At 39.6% G+C, this 21,819-nt stretch overlaps 1 protein-coding gene across 1 annotated transcript in view; it reads left to right on the top strand.

Moving 5' to 3' along the window:
- The window catches only part of GALNT1 (polypeptide N-acetylgalactosaminyltransferase 1), a 79,082-nt gene that overhangs the window by 47,821 nt on the left and 9,442 nt on the right, over positions 1-21,819 (top strand). Inside the window, exons 4-9 of the mRNA XM_007090738.2 lie at positions 5,198-5,364; positions 10,757-10,964; positions 15,204-15,374; positions 17,591-17,708; positions 19,439-19,619; positions 20,490-20,629. Coding sequence (XP_007090800.1) covers positions 5,198-5,364; positions 10,757-10,964; positions 15,204-15,374; positions 17,591-17,708; positions 19,439-19,619; positions 20,490-20,629 — 985 coding nt within the window. The remainder of the gene's footprint in view (positions 1-5,197; positions 5,365-10,756; positions 10,965-15,203; positions 15,375-17,590; positions 17,709-19,438; positions 19,620-20,489; positions 20,630-21,819) is intronic.

Here is a 21,819-nt window from a genome sequence, read left to right on the forward strand (position 1 = left end):
TCATAGCCCCAAACTGGAAAGTGCTGGTGAATGAAAACACTGATTGGAATGGAATACTGCTCAGTAAAAAATAACAGACTTTTGATACATATAATTTGAATGAATCTCAAAGACATGCTGAGTGAAAGAAACCTGTCTCCAAGATTACATGCTGTATAATTCCATTTATATGATATTTGTGAAAAGACAAAACTATAGCAATGAAGAGCCGATATGGATTGCTAGGGCTTAGGTGTAGGGGAGGGTGAGTCTATAAAAGGGTAACAAAAGGGGTTCTTTGGAGGTAAAATTGTTCTGTTTCCTGAAAGTGGTGGTGGTTTTATGAAACTATTGCATTTGTTAAAACTCAGAAAACTTAATTACCTCCTTTTGTGGGGTGGGGGGGGTCTTTAAAAAAATGACACTCTTGGTAGGTTTGTGGAACAATTGAAACTAACATTGCTGATGAGAGTGTAAGTTATTACATCCTCTTTGGAAAACCATTTTATGGTATCTGCTAAAGCTGAGCCTATATATACTTTATTGCCCAAAAATACAAAAATGCATACATGTAGTCACCAAAAGACATGTACATGAGTGATTTTCACAGCTTTATTTATTTCTAATTTTTCAAATGTTTGTTTCTTTTGAGAGAGAGAGAGAAAGAGACAAAACACAAGCAGGGGAGGCACAGAGAGGAAGACACACAGATTTCGAAGCAGGCTCCAAACTCTGAGCTGTCAGCATAGACCCCAACGTGGGGCTTGAACTTGTGAACCGCGAGATCGTGACCTGAGCCGAAGTCGGATACTTAACCAACTGAGCCACCCAGACACCCCAGCATTGTTTATAATAGCCCAGACTGGAAAGTACCTCAATGTCCATCAGTGTTAGAATGAATATATATATATATATATATATATATATATATATATATGTATGTATGTGTGTATATATATATATTCATTCTAATATATGTATAATAATATATTTATTTATTATTTATGTATATAATATATAATTATATATATATATAATTTATATGTCCTGTAAAAGAATACTGTGCAGCTATTACCCATAACAATATGGATGATACGCAAACAATGTCGAAGGAAAGGATTAAGGCACAAAAGAATATGCTGTGTATCAGTACTTCTTAAAGTGTGATGCTGGGACTTTTGGAGGTCCTTCAGATTCTTTCAGGGAGCCCGCAAGGTCAAAAAGTTTTCATAATAATACCAAGACAATTATTAACCCTTTTTGTCTTACTCAGCTGGTGCACAGTGGAGTTTGAGAGGCTATATGGATCAGGGTCAAGCTGGGAAACTGAAATCATGCAGTAATTTGAACAGAGAAAGTTTAATATAATTGTTAACTATAGTGGGATTGACTGCAGGGAGGCAAAGACAATTGTAAAGTATATCATGGGTTGAGAGTACCAAGGAATGTAAAATCTTGGAAGGGAGCCCCCTCCCTAATGCTGTGGTTCAGACCTCATTGGAGAATGTGTAATAACTGGTTACTGGATAGAGGGAAATCTTACCGGTTACTCCTGGTGAGACCTGGCACATGGTACCCTCCAGAGTGGGGGCTGGTAGGCAGGCCTAATAAGCAGGAAATACACTTTGAAGTGCATTGAGGCAGGAAACCAGAGCCAGAACTGGCAAACAGGAACCTCCCCCCTTTAGGGGTGCAGGAAGCCAAAACTGAGAAGCGAGCTGCTAAGGTGCCTGCGAGACTCGCTGAGAATCTGCCTGAGGGGGTAGGTGCTGTTGAAACTCATTGGAGACAGCGCATCTGGGCGTCCACCACACATTCCACTGGCAGCCACAAAGTGGGAAGGAGAAGAAAAATGAAAGCGCACGGGAACCAGGAAGGGAACTCCTTACTTCCTGCAGTGTCCCTCCAACACTCTCTGTTTGTATGTGTGCCATGCACAGCTTCTGTATGCCTCTTGCCAGCTGCAAAGGAGAAATGCTTATAGGAGCCAGCTACATTGCCACAGAGTAGGCAGTGGAGGGTATATTGGGAGCGAAGAGACCATAAATCTATAATGGGCACACTCTGTGATAGTAATGAATCATCTCTCTGATAGCTAGTGTAATACGTGTTTGTGGATGCTTATGTTTTAAAATTTTCTGTTATAGTTTACACTGTAAGTGTCAATAGCTATAACGTATGTAAAAGCACTTTGGGATCATCCGTTTTTAAACACATAAAGGGATTATGAAAAAAAGCTTGAGAACTACTGCTCTATATTATTCTTTTCAAATAAAGTTCAAAAAACAAACAAACAAACAAAAAAAAACAGAACTCCTCTGTAATGCTAAAGGTCCAGCAGAGTGGTGACCTTGCGAAGGGGACAAAGGAAACCTGTGGGGTGTTGGTCACAGTCGGCTTCATCTGGGTGCCAGATGAAGTAAATAAGTAAATAAACAGTCGTTCATCTGGGTGCTGGCTACTTGATGCATTCGCTTGGTGGAAATTCATTCAGCCGCATACTTGTGATCTGTCTGCTTCTGTGTATGTATGTTTTATTTCAGTAAAAAATTAAACCTCTTTTCCCTCTCTCCCCATCCCCACACCCTGTTGTTAAACCTGCTTGTAACTATTTAAGTAGCACAACCCTACACTGGCTAATTTTCATTCCTAAGGATGAAAGATTCTGTTGGGACAGGGTGGAAGAAAGCTGCTTGTGGCCTTCCTGCCCGTCCTCAGCTCTGTGTGTCCCGCCCCCAGAAGGATCCCCCACTCTCACCTCCACGGGGACAGGTCGTCCCTCCATGGGAACAGTTTAACTAGAAGGCTGAAAGGACCTTTGGTTTTCCTCGAGAGCCTTATGTCTAGGTTGGGGTGGGGGTTACGTGTTCTGAGATCAGTTATGTTGACTTTTCATATTTTCTCTATATTTTCTGTGTTGCTTTGAGAGAACATTTATGAATTTGCTGTGTTCTCTGAATTATTAAATTTAACTGTTTGATTTAGGAAATTATTTTCCCTTTGGTCCAGATCCTAATATTTGTTTGGCTTTCTGATTCTTACATCCTCTTGTGAATGATTTCCATTTTAGTCTCTATTTCTAGTGTTCTTTGTAGTCTTTGAAGTCTTCCTTTCCATACACTTCCAGAATTGAATTCTTTACTGTATCTTCCAAGAAATCTGGCTTCTTACTTTTCTTCTGCAGAATTTGCTTTCTCAGGATTTTCTCTTCTTCCTGTCTGCTTGCTAGCCATGCATACTGTTTATACACTGTGCATTTTGCCTAATTATCTTCTGGGTCTTGATTTTGCTCTTTTGTTGTTTTGTAAGCCAACAACTTTGTAGTCACCTTGGCTGTTTTCTGTGTCCCAATTCTACAATAATGAGTAAAGATTAATTTGAGAAAAGAGATCATATATGACTTAATATGATTCAGTTAAATAAGATTAGAAACACTTTTTCTGAGCCCCCTTTACTCATATACAGGCCATTCCTGATTTCAGAGTCCTGTGCCGGTAGTCTGTGAGTCAGGTGTTCAGGATGAACACCATGAGAACCTGAGTGTCTTGACTTGCTCACCTGTGATGTATCTGAAGCATAGTACCGAGTATGTATATAATCTAGCCACCATTTATAACATAACAGAGTTTTGATGGGAAGCTGTTGGCAAAAGTGTTATTTGGAATGCTAAGGGCACAATATCCTTCCCATGGCCTGCACACCTGGTTGTCTGGGCCTCACCAATGCTGCCTGGACTTGGAAGGAACTGTAGACAGGGCGGCAGGCTGTGTGGTGGCTTCCTGGTGGGGCTTGGAATGAACCTAAGGTGAGGGGTGTGGAATGTGGTGTGGAAATGAGGCTGTGGGCCAATGGACAGGAGTAAGGTTATAAGTAATAAGTGACGAATACCACATTGTGAAGGGGGACTTGGAGAATGGTCAAGAGGATGATAGGGGCTGAAGAGGGATTTAATGAAGGACAATGGATGCTATCTGTTTGTCCTTTTCTCCTTGGAAAGAGAGGGAGTAGTGTTGATGGGGCCCCCACAATGAATGCTCCTCCTCCTCCTCCTTTCAGTCCCTATCCCTTGTCATCTCTTTTCCCTTCCATTTTCCTTTTCTTCCAGCTGCCAGCCAGCCGCCCTAGTGTGGGACTTTGAGTAAGTAGGTCATCATGACTGCTTCAGAAGAGGGGTTTCACTGGTATTTTTCTTACTTCTTTCCCCTTCTTTCCTTTCTCCACTCCCACTGGCAGGTGATAACAAATGAGATAGGAGAGACCACAAGGTTTGAGGAGCTTGTAAGAGAGCAGGAAACAAAGGTGGAAATAGAAGGCTGGAGTGATGGTTGCAGATTGCAAACCAAACCAAAAGAGTTACACGTGCATTTTTTAGGAGAGCTCATGTTCTAAGCTGCATCCCTTGGTGTCTGCTTGCTAACTGCTGTTATAGTCCTCTGTGGTTTAGTAGTTTCATCCAGCTAACAAGACTGGAGGGAGAGGGCATGTTGCCTAAAAAAGTGCTGGAAACATATGACTAATATGTTGGTTTTGTGTGCATATATTTTGGGTGTGTTTGGTCTTCTTGGTGATTGCATTTCTAGACCTGGTCTTAACTACACAAGATGCATATTGGTATTTTAGCATGGAGGAAGTGGGGTCACGCGTTTTGGTTGAGCAGAGCATGGACTTTGGAGTTCTCAGTCAGGCCCTGCTACTTCCTCATTATGTCTGTCCTCATCTTCTCCTGTGTGAAATGTGTCCTCAGATACTTCTAAGAATTACTAGGAAGCTTCTCTGCCGATACAAAATAGTACTCAGTAAATATGAGTTCTCTTGTGGAAAGTGTTTTTTTTGTTGTTGTTTAGATTATTAAACTGCATAGATTCCAGTGATTCCATTTTTTTTTTTTTTGTCTTAATTGGGATTCTTGAGACACATTCAGTTTCAGATTGATGATGTCGCCTTAATACATTGTCCATTAAATTGAATCAACAGAAAACACTGACCAGGAAGAGGTGCCTAATTTTAAGTGTACAGTTAACATCTTTAAGATAATTTACATCTAAAAATATAACTTTAAATAGGTACTTAAATAAACCGAAACTTAAATGAACAGTTCCCAAGAGTCCCAGCACTAGAGCAAACTGTCTTTATTGTTCTGATACCCCTCCTTCTCCAGGTGCATTGAGTATGCTGTTTTAACAGTCACTTTTTATAAAGGCATTTGCTTTGTCTCTAGGTGTAAAACAAAGGTGTATCCAGATAATCTTCCTACAACAAGTGTGGTGATTGTTTTCCACAATGAGGCTTGGAGCACACTTCTGCGAACTGTCCATAGTGTCATTAATCGCTCACCAAGACACATGCTAGAAGAAATTGTTCTAGTAGATGATGCCAGTGAAAGAGGTAAATTTTAAATTTTAATGCCATAATATGCTACAGCTTTTATCATTAATGGTTAAGAAACGTCGCTATCATTTTTAACCTAACAATTTTATACAGAGTTCTAATTTATCCTAAAAATGTTTGTGGCATTTGGACTCATTCACATATGCAAAAAATTACACCCTTGTGAAAGAAACTTAAGATATTACCTTAATTAGCATTTAATTTGTATTACAACTTAATCTTGTTTTAAAAAGAAATAATGCTATATCATATAAACATTTATGCAGAACTACTGAAAAAACCCACATAATTTTATTAGAATTTTCCCTTTGGGAAGTTGCGGCCGTGAGTCCATGGAGAGAGACTTGACCTCCTTAGAGCCAGTATGGAGAAATTGAGTTCCATGTGTCATAGGGAAGTACCTCTGGCAAGGAAAATGGAGTCTTGGCTGGGCAAGCCTTAGTTCTCCAGATTCTTCTTAGATTTCCCCATTTTCTCCATTCCTAAGTTCAAGAATGATCTGTAGCTGGTTATATAAAAGGCTGAGGAAGGAATTTATGAGAAAGTGATATGTAATATGACTCTGATCTCATAATAAATCTATACAGTGACCCTTGCCCAAATACTCTTCTAGGGATCTCAGAGTGTTTCACAAGCTTAGAATCTCTCAAACTGTCTCATGAAGTCCTTGTTTGGGAAAGGTGTATTAATTTAAAGTACCTTGAGCCAACATCGTTTATTTTGAATTCTTCATGAAGATTTCACACCACAAGGTAGCATAGAGAAGGCTCTGCTAAGTCCCATCTGTAGAGAAACCTGTTAAACTCAGACATACCTGGCATTTCCCAGGCTTTTTTCCCCCACAGCACTATTGAGGATCATTGGTGTCCTGTATTCGTTCCCCTAATATTCCAAAAATTTGGAAGGAACTACAGAAAATGTCTCTTCCTTGACCAGCCATAGACTTCCTGACCATTATTTCAGCCTCTTTTGCTGCTTCCATCTTTCTTGCCTAATATCACTGCATCTACTAAGATGGTTTATCTAAGTATTTTACCTTCTCCTTCCCTGACTGTTCTAAATATGTAAATTTAATCACAGTCACTTCATGTCTTAATTATGGGGAGTAATTTGCACATTAATAGCAATTTAAATCTCGCCACTTTGCCAGATTATAGAAGTACAAATGAAGAATAATATATGGTCCTACCTTCTTGAGTACCTTGTAGCTTGCCTCCTTGGTGTAATTAAGGAGACAGTTTATAAACACACAAAGCATTTGAATAATAGCGTAATATGTAATGTAATTAATGTCAACATGTGAGCTGTTAGAAATTAAGAATACCACACTTAAATAGTTATTGTTGACAATAGAAGTGTAAATCCTCATGTGGATAATTGTTTGCCAGGAGTTAATTAATCCTTTAAGAAAATAAGCTTAAGTTCATTTCAGCAGCAGTATATATATGAACATCGATTCTGCAAGTGACTTATGTTTGTTTTACTTACATGTTGATATTTGCTAAATTAAATACTCAAGGAGAGATCTTTTTCCTCAGATGAAATGAGTTATTTTTCCATTTCCTCCTTTGTATTCTCTAATATTCTGTTGAGTGCCTGAGAGGGCTGTGTGAATAGTACGTTTTTGTAGGAAGTGGTCTAATCAAAGACACATGTGCCCACAAATCTAAAGTGACAAAGTCACATATACCAACTATATTTTCCATTCCTCATGTAGGCCCTTCTTAGTCACCCAGCCTGTATAAACCTGTAAGAGAAAACATGGGCAGAGGTCTCCCTCACTGCTCCACCCGGGGCTCTTAGTCACCATGCAGGGTCCCTGAGTACTGTCCCAGAGCCCTGGGTCATGGGCTGGTTCTCCCGTATCTTCCTGCCTGGAAAGCCTCAGGTGTGTAGCTCGCCATTTCTGATATTTGGGAACCACTAGGTATTGTGTTTTTGTGGTTATCATTGTTTGTAGTCCTTCTATCCAGATTGAGAATTATCTAGGGTAATTTTCTTTGGTTCTCTTTTTTAGGTGGTAACTGTTAGGCCCAGGAACTAGAGCAAACTCTGTTTTTATGTAACTCTGTAAGTCTGCCTTTTCTATTCATGAGACACATCCAAGGCACCCTCACTCCTCACCTGGACTATTGACACAGACTAGCTGGTCCCATCTCCCCTCACACGCCCTTGCCCTTCCCATCCGTTCTCCACGCTGTATGCATGGTGAGCTTTTAAACACATGGCTGTGATCCTGGCACTTCTGACTAAAACTGTTCCTCTGAGGCCTGTCTGCCCCGGCCTCTGCCTGCATCTCTACTCACTTCCCAAACCACTCCCTGCCCACCCCATCCCCACAGTTCAGCTCAGATGTTTACTCAGAATCACGGTATATTTAGAGAGGCCTTCCTTGAACTCCGGAGACCAGGTTGTGTCCCTCCTAACATGTTTGGGAACACTGCACTCCTCCACGGCTGTCATCAGTTTTAACTATTTATCCATGTGCTTAACGACCATCTCCCCTGCTAGACTGTACACTCCATCAGGGCTGTGTGCTCACCTCCCTGTTCTCAGTGCCCACAGCACTTATTACATAAACAGTCCAGAATTTAATGAGTGAATGAAAGAATAATCTACCAATTAATCCTCGCCCTTACTTCTTGTCTGTGCGGACCTCTAATTAGGTCATGTAGCATGCATGGTTTGCTTATGGCCTCAGGATACCCAATTGCGCAGTTAACCTGCTGAGTTGTCGGTAGCCCCATTTATTGCATATGAAGCAGGTGCTATAATTATCCCTGTTTTACTGATGAGGCTTAGCATAAACCTAACGCTTGACCTCTTAACTGCTGCGTACGTCATGTCTCATAACTTCACTGCTTACAGGGTCTGTCATGAAGGCAGAGTCAGGATGAGTCTTTAATTCACGTCAAAAGTTATGTAATTGTCATCTCAGAAGGTTATCTTAAGACCTAGAACTGATACCATGTTCCTAATTTGAGATGACTGTTGCTTTTCTCATTTTACACAAATGGAAGCAGAGGTTCTTATTTAGTAGGGGTTAGGAGTCAGATTTACTAGACTCTAAATTCCTTGTTCTTTCTATTGCTCTGTAGAGTTCTGCCTAAGATTTCTTCGATGTTGCTGGAAGCAATGAAACTTCCCCCGAAACACTCTCTGGCAGCCTCATGCCCCCTGATGGAGAGATGCCTGGGGGCCCATTTATAGGCTAATAGCTATAAAGATATTCTAATAAACAAGATTCTCATTTATTTTTAGATGACATGGAGGCTTCGACCCATAATCACTTAACCCTCTGTGTCTTCATTTTTTGTAGAATTAGGCTTGAATAAGTAGTTCCTAATCCCCCACCCAGCCCTGGGTCCCTAATTCTATATCATCTGTTAGGAGGACACCTATTTCTTAGCCTTATTGCATGAAGGCCACAAAGATGCCAAGAAAATTTGTGGAATAGCAACTTTTTTGAGCTGCCAGACCATAGAATCATGCATTTTTCATTTTATTTATAGACAGGACAGAGTATTTTAGCTTTCAGAGACGTGGGACTTGGGAATTAGATTGCTTTGATTCTTAAGAAGACTTTAAGCTGTCTGATATTTTTGGGTAAGCTTATCAGGAGACATCTTGTGTATGACACACCCAGCCTCAATTGGTTGAAGCCCTAGAATATATCCCACACCCTAACACATGGGAGTCCATCAAACTCTGGACATAAAGTAATTTAAATTTGTGTTAGCTCAGGTGATCGTACTGTCCTGAGTTGTTCTCTCTGTAGTTCCCTTCTGGGATTTCTTGTTGTGGATGAGAAGATGGGCTTTGAAGTCAGGCAGACCTGGGTTTGAATCTTGGCTCCAACCCTCAACAAGCTGTGTCACTTTGATTGGTTCATTTTATATTCTGAGCCTTGAATTTTTGTGTCTAAGTTACGGGTAATGACATTCTCATAGGGTTACTGTTTTAAGGAATAAATGGTATTAAGTTGGTGCAAAGAGCCTGGCACTATGCTAAACAGACACAAAATGATAGCTGCTATTGCAGAATCTTCCTCTTCCCCGGGATTGGTACTGTCCTCACCTTGTTATTCAGAATGGAGTTCTATTTTTTTGACCCTAAGATTTGCTTCATAAAATCACAGTGGTGACTCAGTACGAGTTCTACTCCCAGTATTTTACAGATACTGTTTTTAGCCCAGATACTTTAGGAAATATATGAGCAGAAATGGAATCAGTATTCCATAGTGGGATAGATAGGCCTTTCTCTTTCATAATTTTCATGTCCCTGATTATTTCATTTTTGAGTCGTACTTGTTCAGACAGGCGAGAACCATGTCATCCCTGTTTTTCTTTCCCTTTGTGCGGCATAGGAAGCCCTTTGGATTCCCATGTTTACTCTCTTAAGAGCCCCTTAATGCATACACTCTGATCTCTGGGACCTACCCCTTACTAGAGTCCTGTGGGACAGAACTAGTCCTAGGACTCCCAGGAGTTCTGTCTCAGGATTTTCCTTCCCTAAAGAGATTATCCTCATACCTATCCTGTTGTTGGAATGTTGGAAAGACATTTGACCAAACCACCATCAGTAGCGTCTCTGGCATAAATTCCATGAACTAACCTGATCTGAAAAAATTATTTCTCTTTGCTTTGAGGAAGCTGAGACTTTTCTGCTTTTTAAAGTGTTACGTATTTTGGAGGCAGGACTTCCTTGGCTTAGGGGCACAACCTCTGTTTGAACACTCCAGGATAGTTGCTGGTTTCATGTAGCCACTTCCTCATCCTTTCTGATTTCTCCTTCTCCTTCATTTGTGATTCCCCCTTAAGACCTTTGTTACTTAGACCTACTTGTCTGCTAAGGAATTCTGGTCTTGCATTTATAGTACAGCATTTCTCTTCTGAGCTTGACCTCACTCCATGCTTCCCTATACAAGAACCATAGTCAGAGACTGTAGTAATCAATAAGACAGTTGGTTTCTGCCTTTGACGACATCCCACAATTGTCTGAATTCTAACAGCTGTGACGTATTCTGTTCCTTCTCTCTATTGAGGTCTGGATTTAATGCTCTTGAACTACTTTCTTTCTGTTCCTGAGACTTAAGCATGGTTGGAGAAAGAAGAATTGAGCCAAGAGAGGTATTAGGGAACTGTGGTGACCTGCCTGTCTTTGACTGAGCCTGCACCCAAAGGCTCTCTCCTAAGTCTTCATGCAGGAAGGTAGGGCAGCTCTAGGATGAGCTCTTAGGAAAGAAAAAGCCTCCCTGCTGTGAAATGGGTTTGTGAGTCAGGGAGCCTCCCTGAAAGTGTTCGGAAATACCGCACATCAGAATTGCTTTACATCTGGGTAGCACCGGGTTGGTCTTTTCATGTGATGTTTTGTTTTGTTAATTTTTCAGACTTTCTGAAAAGACCTCTAGAAAGTTATGTGAAAAAATTAAAAGTACCAGTTCATGTAATTCGAATGGAACAACGTTCTGGATTGATCAGAGCTAGATTAAAAGGAGCTGCTGTGTCTAAAGGCCAGGTGATCACCTTCTTAGATGCTCACTGTGAATGTACAGTGGGATGGCTGGAGCCTCTCTTAGCCAGGATCAAACATGACAGGTAATTTTCCAGAGTCTATAAACTTGTTTTCAGTGTGTTTGTCCTAAACAGTATGGTAAACTGCAGAATTCTGTATATTTAAATAAATGTAAAAATAATTTCCTCTAAAGTTTGCTTTAAAATACCCGTGAAGAACACTCTAAACTAAAAGTGAAGGCGACCGTGAAGAAATGTTTGCAGTCTTGTTGATGAGGCTGCATCAGGAAGCAGGTTGTTCAGATGTGCACCTCATGCTCTATTTATTAATTGGGAGCAGAACAGAAGGCTGTGAACTCAGGAGAGGTAGGATAAAATCCTTGATCGCCCCTGCTGCCTAAAGCTAAACTGGGGCAGGCAGGTCACCTCTCCTTCTCCACTTCCTTACTGAGATTACAGCACTCAGCCTGTAGCACAGCAGGAAGTAGGAGGGGGGTGGGGAGATCAGCATCGTAGCCCAAGGTGCTTAATTGTATATGGAAAAGCGCTATAATCTCTGAGGATGCAGGAAGAGCAGTGAGAGCAATGCACACATTTTTCAGAGTGACCTACTGCCGGTCCCTGGCACAGTTCTTGTATACCAGGAGGGAAGCTAACTTCAGTCTGCTAGACTCAGATTAGTTGAATTTCTTCTTGCCTTTGCAGTTTGAGCCTGGGCCAGCTCCACATAAAGGTTTGACTTTAGGAAGGGGAACTCAGTACAAGTTAAGTGAAACATGGCACAAGCCACTGCATCTGTTCTGTTTGTTAGCAAATGCTGAGCCTACATCTCACCCTTTCAGAGATGAATAAATAGGGAAAAACCAGCGCTGGGACAGCGAGAAGGTACAGCAGCTTTAGGGAGGAGAACACTGCCCGAAGAAGGAAGAGAATATCTCTGTGAATTGTTGTCTTTGAGGAGATGACTGAGTTGGGAAATACTGGCTTGCATAAAGAGCACACATAAGCAAGAGCCTGGCCCCAGGGAGAGAAAGCAGGGTGAGGAGCTGACAAACTAAAGAGGGGTTGACTGAAATGACGGTCACAACTTCTAGTTGGGGCTGTGTGGTGGCTTAGGTGTCCTGAGTAACATTTCCATCTGAAAGAGTTTGAATGCTGGATAGGTTATAAAACACATTTCTAAATGCATCGCTGAGCTGGCACTGAAGTCAGAAGTTTTGCAGATCTCAAAAGTGAGGCAAGAGAGTGGTCCAAACACTAAAGCCAGCTCTCACTTGGAGAATTCCTGCCAAACTCAGAGGACACAGAGCCTCTCTGCCTTTAGATAGACAAACGACAGGAAGATAGGAGACCGGGCCTAGGCCCTGCCTGAGGTGGGAAGATGAAGAGCAAACACCTGTGTAAAGCTAAGATCTTGTGCCCCCGTGTGAGTGAGAAAGAGAAACCCCACTGCACCCAAGAACACTTGCCTGTTTCAACCTTGGAGTGGGGTGGCGGTGGGGAAACAGAATTTGTAAACAGAGTATATAGAAAAGGAGAGAACTCTTTGTGAGAGTAGTAGAACTCTAACATGAAAGACAATAGGGAAGTATGTGGAAAATTATCCAAATCCACTCATGAACACTAACCCCAAATTCTCAAAATATCAGAAAACTGAGTCTACTAGGAGTAAAAAAAAAATAACTATAGCATTTATTTTTATATGAAAAACGTGTAAAAGAACATATCATGACTAATTGGTTTAGTTTAATATTACAAAATCAGTTCACATAATACACCGTCATTAACATTTCTAAAACTATGATTAAAACCCTATCATTAAAAATCTGTGATCTCTTCAGTAGATACAGAAAAACGTGTTCATTTATGATTAAAATGAACATCACTTATGATTAAAAGTACTTAGTGAACTATTACAGAATGGAAATTTACTAATCTGAGAAAGGATGGCCTAAAAAAAAAAAAAAAAAAAAAAAGCCTTAGCTAACAAACATCAGATTAATGGAGAAAAGTTGAAAAATTTTTAAAAAATATACAGAACATCCTTATGATGCCCTGAATTAACTACTGTCACTCAGTATTAATAGAAGCCTTAGGTTTTGCAATAATATAAGAAGTAAAGGGTGTACAGATTGGAAACGGAAAAAAAAAACAAGTGCTGTCAATTGCAGATGATGTGTTCTTAATGGAAAACAAAATCTTACACAAAACAGAGATGATAACAGTTTAGCAGTGTTGTCAAATATAAGATCTCCATAGAAAAGCCTTCTCCGCACCAGCAAGGAATAGTTAGAAAATAAATTGTAAAAAGAAAAAAAGAAAAGGTCCTTTCTATAATAGCAGAGGAAATAATAAGCTATAATTAGGAATATGTTTAACAAAATATGCCTAAAATAGAACATTTAAAATTTACTGGAAAATAAGTGGAGAGAAGGATAATAATCATGGATAGAAAGGTAAAAATATCAGTTCTCCCCACACTGATCTAGAAATTCAGTGCACTTCCAGTTGTAATCTCAACAGAATTTTCTTGGAGGAACTAGCTGACTAACATTTATGTAGAAATGCATATTTTAAAAAAATAGGTGAGATATTCTTGAAGAAGACGAAGTATCAACAGGGCTGGCTCTACCAGATATCAAGACTTATTTTGACGCTATATTAATTGTGGCAGTGACATATTTGTTTTAAATTTTTTAAATGTTTATTTATTGTTGAGAGAGAGAGAGACAGAGTGCGAGCAGGGGAGGGGCAGAGAGAGAGGGAGACACAGAATCTGAAACAGGCTTCAGGCTCTGAGCTGTCAGCACAGAGCCTGATGTGGGGCTCAAACTCACGAAGCAAGATCATGACCTGAGCTGAAGTCAGACACCCACCCAAGCCACCCAGGTGCCCCTGGCAGTGACATTGATGCAGAAGTTCACAAATAAATTCGTGAAACAGTAATGTCTAGAAACCATCCCATGTTTACACAACAACTTGACTTATGACAGAGGAGGTGTTGGTTAGTACAGCAGAAGGAAAAAAGACCATCAGATAGTGTTGTAATAACTGGTTATCCATGAGGAAAATAAATGAAGTTGGATACTTACTGTTTATCATACCAAAATCAATTCCATGAGGATTAAAGACTTAAATATGAAAAGTAAAAATATAATTCTCTTTGAAGACAGCATAGGAGAATACCTTTATAATTTTGGACTGGGAATGATTTCTTAAATAAGACAGGAAAGATGGGGATGCTGAGGATGTTACATACTCTAGAATATGGCTGCCAAAGGCTATGAGCAGTGCACCCTTTCCTAGGAAAGAGCTGTGGTCATGTGGAAGTTTTTTCAGATTTATAAAAACTCACAAAACCAATAGAAAAAAATTTAAATATCTGTGATCAGACAGTTTGTAGGAAGAAATACAAGACTGGAAGTTTACTCCTAAAGCAAAAGCAAAATACTGGTTATATGAACATGTCCACTTAGTAACTGAATAACAAAAAAACTGTAAGGAACACACATATCCAAGAGTTTTCATTTTAAGAGTAATCATTTTAAAATGATTATGTAGTCATTAAAAGCGTTATTTTTGAAAACTGGAAATATTTGGAATTTTGTTTTTTTAAGTTTATTTGTTTTGAGAGAGAGAAGGGAGCAGTGGAGGAGCAGAGAGAGAGAGAGGGAGAGGTAAAGAGAGAATCCCAAGTAGGCTCTGCACTGTCAGCACAGAGCCTGATGAGGGGCTCAATCCCACAAACTGTGAGATCATGACCTGAGCTGAGATCAAGAGTCAGATGCTTGGGGCGCCTGGGTGGCGCAGTCGGTTAAGCGTCCGACTTCAGCCAGGTCACGATCTCGCGGTCCGTGAGTTCGAGCCCCGCGTCAGGCTCTGGGCTGATGGCTCGGAGCCTGGAGCCTGTTTCCGATTCTGTGTCTCCCTCTCTCTCTGCCCCTCCCCCGTTCATGCTCTGTCTCTCTCTGTCCCAAAAATAAATAAAAAACGTTGAAAAAAAAATTAAAAAAAAAAAAAAAAAAAAAGAGTCAGATGTTTAACTGACTGAGCCACCCTTGTGCCCCTGGATTGTTTTTATATGTGGCAGTTATGTAAAAGTATGAACTAAAAAGGGATGAAAGGTTATCAATGGCTACAAGTGAGTGTGATAAATGATTATGCTAACTTAGTAGGATATAGCAGGAAATTTTTTTATCATTGCTTTTAACATTATAGAATGTATTTTTATTTTAAACACACTTAGCATATAATTATAGTTGTTATACTGTGCCTCAAAAAGGAAAGTTGTGAAGATTTTTTTGTTTGCTTTTATGATTTTAGGAAAACAGTGGTATGTCCTATCATTGATGTGATCAGCGATGATACTTTTGAGTACATGGCAGGCTCTGATATGACCTATGGTGGCTTCAACTGGAAGCTCAATTTTCGATGGTATCCTGTTCCCCAAAGAGAAATGGACAGAAGGAAAGGTGATCGGACTCTTCCTGTCAGGTAACTGATTTGTCAAACATTTTCCCTAAAGTGTTATCAATGGGGGATAGCGAAGCTTTGGGAATCCTATCAAAAGGATTTTAAGTGTATTTTGAGAAACATGAGGCACATACTTCATATAATGTATACCATACATACACGAGGTGTATACCATATATGTAGTTAAGAGCCATCTTTCATGTGTATTAGTATTTTAAAGAGGGCTTTTTACTCTGATCATTTAACAAAGTTGGAATTTTTCTTTCTATAAGCCTATATATATAGATTTTTTCATTTATATAAATCTATATAAATAGTGCACCTGAAAAGTGATGGTAACATGCATATGTTTTTTCATTCCTGTATGAACAACATTTTGTAAATCTGTCAGATTTATGCTTAGATTCAATTGTTAAGGATAATAATATTTAGCTTTAAATTAAACTGTCCCTTAATTAATTGTAAGTGTTGGTATGTGAAAATATTACCTAAAAGTGGGTCGTTGCACCAAAAAATAAGATTGTAAATTCCAACTTGTACCATTCAGATGATAGTTACTGACTGATAAGGTTAGAAAAGCTTGTTTCAGATATAAAAATAACTAGACTTGACAGAAGTATAAAAAAGGATTTCCATGGACACATTCTGATTTTTCGTTTGTTTTATATTTGGTCATCTGTAGATTTTTTTTCAGAAAGGGATAAGAATCTTTATGCTGTTCAGAACCTTGAAATTGAAACCTTGAGCTCTGGGAGCCATCCTGGGATTTGTCCAGCAGCACCAGCCTGCTGCTTCTGTAGTGGTTGAGAGCCCCTTCAGAACCAACCACGCCTTAGCTTTCTCCCTTCCCGGCCTTCTCAGGCCTGCTTTCCCTTGAACTCAAGTCCTGTTTTGGCCAAGCTGAGGAGAATTTCATTAATTCTGTGCTTTTTCTCCTGCCCTGCCAGAGTCTTTTTCTAGCAAAGGTACTTTTCTACTCTTTTGCTGACAGTTCAAGAAATCACCATCTAAATCAGAGGTTCTGAAACATTTTGTAGACAGTAGGCTTCTTTGAAAAGTCTGATAAAAGCTGTGAGTCTTCTCTAATAGGGGGAAAATACACATGTGCAAACAGAAGATTGAGCATACAATTCCAGGAAATGCAGAGATAGCTCAAAACCCAGGGCAAGAAACCTGGGTACTAAATGGTAACTCTGTGGGTGTTGGCCTGTTTCCTCTGCCTCCTAAGATAGTAGGCTTTTCTCATTCTTTTTCTCTTCTAAAATCAAAGTATATTCTAACTTTTATGTGGAAACGACTTTCTACTAGAAAGGCAAATGCTGCCACTCTTTACAGCCTAGAATCCATATATTTGAGGACATGGAATCACAGGCGACAATTCATCACGAAATATGATGGCCATAGTTTCCTTTTTCCCTGGAACTTAATTATTTTCTTCTAGTTGAAGTCCATTTTTCTTCATACACATCTTTCATGGAAATCAAATGGTTGATGGGTATTTGTTTATTTAAATCCTCCTTCATTATCATTTCTTTGCTTAACTCCAGTCATTTCCACCCACTCTGCATACCTGGGTCATGTGCTGATGAATTGGACGGCTCTTCTGCACAGAGTGTGCCATACTTGATCAGGATGACAGTCCCCTTAGGAGTGTATTGATTTCATTGTGTACTTCATTCCTTTCCTTAAAGGTTTCTGTTAGGTGTAGGAAAAGAGTCTCACTGTTTTTGTCCTATTTAATCTATATCTTTTGCAATATTTGCCACACTTTAAAACCTCATGTGTGAGAGTTAACTAACATGAATCTAGTTGATTATATAGTCAGTGTAGTTGCTGGGAACTGTGGGAAGATACACAGTCAGATGGAGAGAATTATGAGAACTAGCCTCAATTTAAGGAGTTTCAGGTGACTAAGCTTAGTCAGGACTTGAGGACCAGGAAAGGTACTAAAAACAGGAGTGGCCTTGGGACTGGGCAGAGAAGGCTGTCAGGGCACAGGCTGTGACAAGAGTAGGTCCACCGGTCAGCACAGTGGGTGTAGGTTTGCCTGAAGACCAAATAGCAGATCATAAAAACATGGAAAGTCCTTAGGGGCCTATGAATGTTTCTGAAGAGCGTGAGAATAAGCATTTATTCTGTCATTGTATACAGTTAATATAACTACTTTTAAAAACAAAAATTGATTGTAAATTTTAAATTCTTACAACTGACCGTATAGAGTTATGATTGGATTTCAGAACACCTACAATGGCAGGAGGCCTGTTTTCAATAGACAGAGATTACTTCCAGGAGATTGGAACATATGATGCTGGAATGGATATTTGGGGAGGAGAAAACCTAGAGATTTCCTTTAGGGTAAGTTCCCTTTGCAAAAAATAATCTTTTACTTAACCTCAAATATAGGTATGCGTTAATTATTCGTGTTATGTATCTCTAAATAAAAAATAAAAATTGAATTTACTCTGAGTTTCATCAGACTCCAGAACCTCACTTCATAAAAACTTAGGTGTTACTATTAAGGGTTCCTTTTATAAAGTATATTTTAAGCAAATAATTCAGTTATCTTAATAGTTAAAGTATAAAACTTACACAAGATCCCCTAGTTGTTTTGAATTTCTGTTACTTACAAGGAAGTAATTCAAGCTCTAAAAATAAAAAACAATATGTAGTTTCTATATGCTACTATGGTACTTGACTGCCAAAAACGTAATTTTACTTTCTGTAATATGCTTTGTCCTTCTGTTGTGAAAATTGTTCTCTCTTATATAAAACTTGGTCACTTTACTGGCTTTACATTTTTCAATAAAAAGAAAAAGACCGGAGTTCTGAAATTGCTCTAATTTAACCCAGTCAACCTTATATAAAACACTTAACCATTTCACATTCACTAAAATCAACCCATTAAGTGACATTGTGTATTTCTGAAAATAATTAACTTGAGACACCTGGCGTATAGTGGAAACCACATTGAACTGCCCTGTAATCTAAACTAGCTAGCTCATTTTGTTTCGAGTGGATCACTTTGCTCCCCTAGAAAAGGAGAGGTCTGGACTCTAGATCATCTGGGAGATCCTATCCAGCTGTATCACTTTGTGATCCTGGGAGAACTTTAAAGTAGAGACACTGAATATTTAACAAAATCAGAACTCCTCAAAATCTGTTTTAAGTGTAAATAGCAGATTTTTGACTTACAGAAGAATGTATTTTGAAAGGAACAGAAGGATAATTTCATTAAACTAAGAATGTGAACCCAAACTTGATGTTTCTTTTACCCTTTTGTTTTTATTCTCATGAAGATGACAGAGCGTGCTGTCATTGTCCCAGTGAATAATTCATGAGAGATCCAGTTTCAATTTCTAGTCGGTTTAATGTACAGGCTATGACAGGTCTGGAGAAGGAGGAGTAGATAGGACTCTGGCTGCATATTGCATGGTCAAAAGTGTTTTGACCATGAACCATGTGTATACTACACACAAAATCTAACCAATTTCATGAAACAGTATGTCTTGTTAGTGAGTGCTGGTTGCCATTCCTCAGAGTTGAACTTACGATCATTTTATGAGTCCTGGCCTCCAGTTAGAAAAACATTACTCTGGGGGCACCTGGGTGGCTCAGTCGGCTAAGCATCCAACTCTTGATTTCAACTCAGGTCAGGATCTCATGATTCGTGAGTTGGAGCCCTGCGTCCTGCTCCATGCAGTCCGAGTGGAGCCTGCTTGGGATTCTCCGCCTCCCTCCCTCTGTCCCCCGCCCCCCGCTCATGTGCGCGCACATGTGTATGTGCTTTCTCTCGAAATAAATAAACTTAAAAAAAATAATACTCTAGACCTTATATCTTTTCTGCATTTAGCCTTTAACATATCTTTTCTGAATTTAACCTTCAACTTCTGGTTTGATCAGAACCAAAAATTACAGAAAAGTATCCTTCTGAGGAAGCACTGGCTTTGTGACCATATAGCAGGAGCTCCACTGTGAGGATGTATAGCCATGATTCTGTGAAGTTTTAACTGTGAACATCCAGAGATGTGAACAGTTTTTAAAAAAGCATCAGGGTCTTATGTGGTCTTCTTTTCTGTTGTTTTCAGATCTGGCAGTGTGGAGGAACTTTGGAGATTGTTACCTGCTCACATGTCGGACATGTATTTCGGAAAGCCACACCTTACACATTTCCTGGAGGCACAGGACAGATTATCAATAAAAATAACAGGCGACTTGCAGAAGTGTGGATGGATGAGTTCAAGAATTTCTTCTATATAATTTCTCCAGGTTAGCATTATTTTGCATTAGAAATACAAGAGTATAGCTTTCTTATTCCTGATCTTAATGCATCTGAGAGATAAGGGGTAGAAAAGCCTTGAGTAGGGGGAGAGCACCAACCTCACGGGGTTGTCTTAAGGAATAAATGAAATCACACCCAGTGCCAGAGTGCTTAGCAAAGTGCCTAATATAGTAACACAATGAGTTATCCAGGTCAGTATCGCACATGTTACTGTTAGCCCAGGTGTCGTCAGTGTTCTGTACCTATTTTTAACCTAATTGTGATGATTAACTTTTATGTGAAGATTGGAGTCTCTCGGGGCCAGTGCAGAGCACTGTAGCATGCCTCTAGGGACTTCTGTCCAGGAACTTCTCTGCTATTCAGAATTTTGTGGGAATAGTTGTTCCCTAAGCTCTATATCTTCCTGACGCTGTTGCCATTGCAGCCCCCTTTTCTAATTACCATAAAACTGGCTAGTCAGCTTGCACAGGTCAGTGAGTTGTGGGAGAGAAACCTGACTGGAAGCAGTTGCACTGTTTAATACTTGGGCAAAATAGATCTTGATTCTTGTTTTTGCCTAAACATACATATTCAAGCTTTCTGATCCCATAATAACTTATGTTCGTGTGTAATATTACTAGCATTGTATTCCATTCTCACAATGAAAATCTAATTTTTCTTTAAAAAAAACACATAAATATATTTCCTTGTTTTATATTTTGAACAATGGATTCATGGTATATCACTTGTGTAGTCATATCACCAAAATGATACCGCTTTTCCCATTTGCCTTGCTTGTTAATAAATGCATTATTTACATAGAAATATGTTACCTAATAGAACATGAGTGATTCAGAGTCGATTATTTCTTTCAACAGGTGTTACAAAGGTAGATTATGGAGATATATCATCAAGACTTGGCCTAAGACACAAACTACAATGCAGACCTTTCTCTTGGTACCTGGAGAATATTTATCCTGATTCCCAAATTCCACGTCACTATTTCTCTTTGGGAGAGGTAAAATATATATATTCTGTGTGGTTGTTGTGTTCTCATTTATCAAAAACGATAGAGCTTAAACATCCAACAAGGGAATCCCTCCATATTAAAATTAAATAACTTCAAGTGTGAGACAGTTCTTGTTAACACAGTCTACCTCATAACTTGAAATTTTATTAATTTTTCATGTTATTAAAATAAGAATGTTCCACCCTTAACGTTTCAGAGGTGGACTCTTATTTCAATATATTAGTGTCTTCAGTAGACTTCTTTAACAAAATGTCCCATGAAGTTGAAAGCATATACTCCTGGTGTTAATTAGCCTGCATCAAAGCTTAACAAACATCAAAGTAAAGATAAATTGTAAAGAAGGGACAAAGAAAGTTGAAAGACCATATATAATGGAAGTCACAGCAGCAAATGATATGTGTGGTCAGGGCCACAGCCAGGCCCCATCCCAGGATTCAATCTCATGATATTTGGGAAAAGTAACCCCTGACTCCATAGGAGGCTGTCCCTTCTTCAGCCATTTCATTCATTCAATAAATATTTGAATACCTACTGTGTGATAGGCACTATTTTATGTACAAGGATTATAGCAGTGAATAAAGTCTCTGCTCTTGCAAATCTTACAATCTGTGGAGGAAGCCAGGTTTTTAAAGTATACAGTATGGCAGGTGGTGCTAAGGGCAAAGGGGAAAGAGAATGGCTGGTGGGCCTGAGTAGCGGTACTGTTTGGGTAGTTGAAAAAGGCCCCTCATATAAGTGTTTTGATTTTTGAGCAGAGATTTAGAGGAAGTGAATGAGCAAGCCATATGAATTCCTGGGGAAAGAGTGTTCTGGGCTCAGGGAAAAACAGGTACAAAGGCCCTAAGACACGAGTGTACTTGGCGTGTTCCAGAAACAGCAGAGAGGACAGTTGTCTGGAATGAAGTGAACAGGGGGACTGGGAGGGTAGTAGAAGATGAGATCGAGACAAACTGAAGGTCAAGTCACATGGAGCTGGTAGGCCACAGTAAGTACTCTGGATTTTATTCTGAGTGAGATGGGAAGCCAGAGAGAGACAAGCAAACTTTCACTGGGAGAAGGTCAGATTGTCTGTGGGAACAAGAGTAGAGCTGGGGTGAAAGGAAAGGCGTAATGAAGGACTATGGTAAGATTTCAGCCTGAGAAACTGGGGCAGGGAAGTTGGCAATGAGATGGGAAGG

This window comes from Panthera tigris, chromosome D3, assembly GCF_018350195.1.
Source record: "Panthera tigris isolate Pti1 chromosome D3, P.tigris_Pti1_mat1.1, whole genome shotgun sequence".
Taxonomy (NCBI): Eukaryota; Metazoa; Chordata; class Mammalia; order Carnivora; family Felidae; genus Panthera; species Panthera tigris.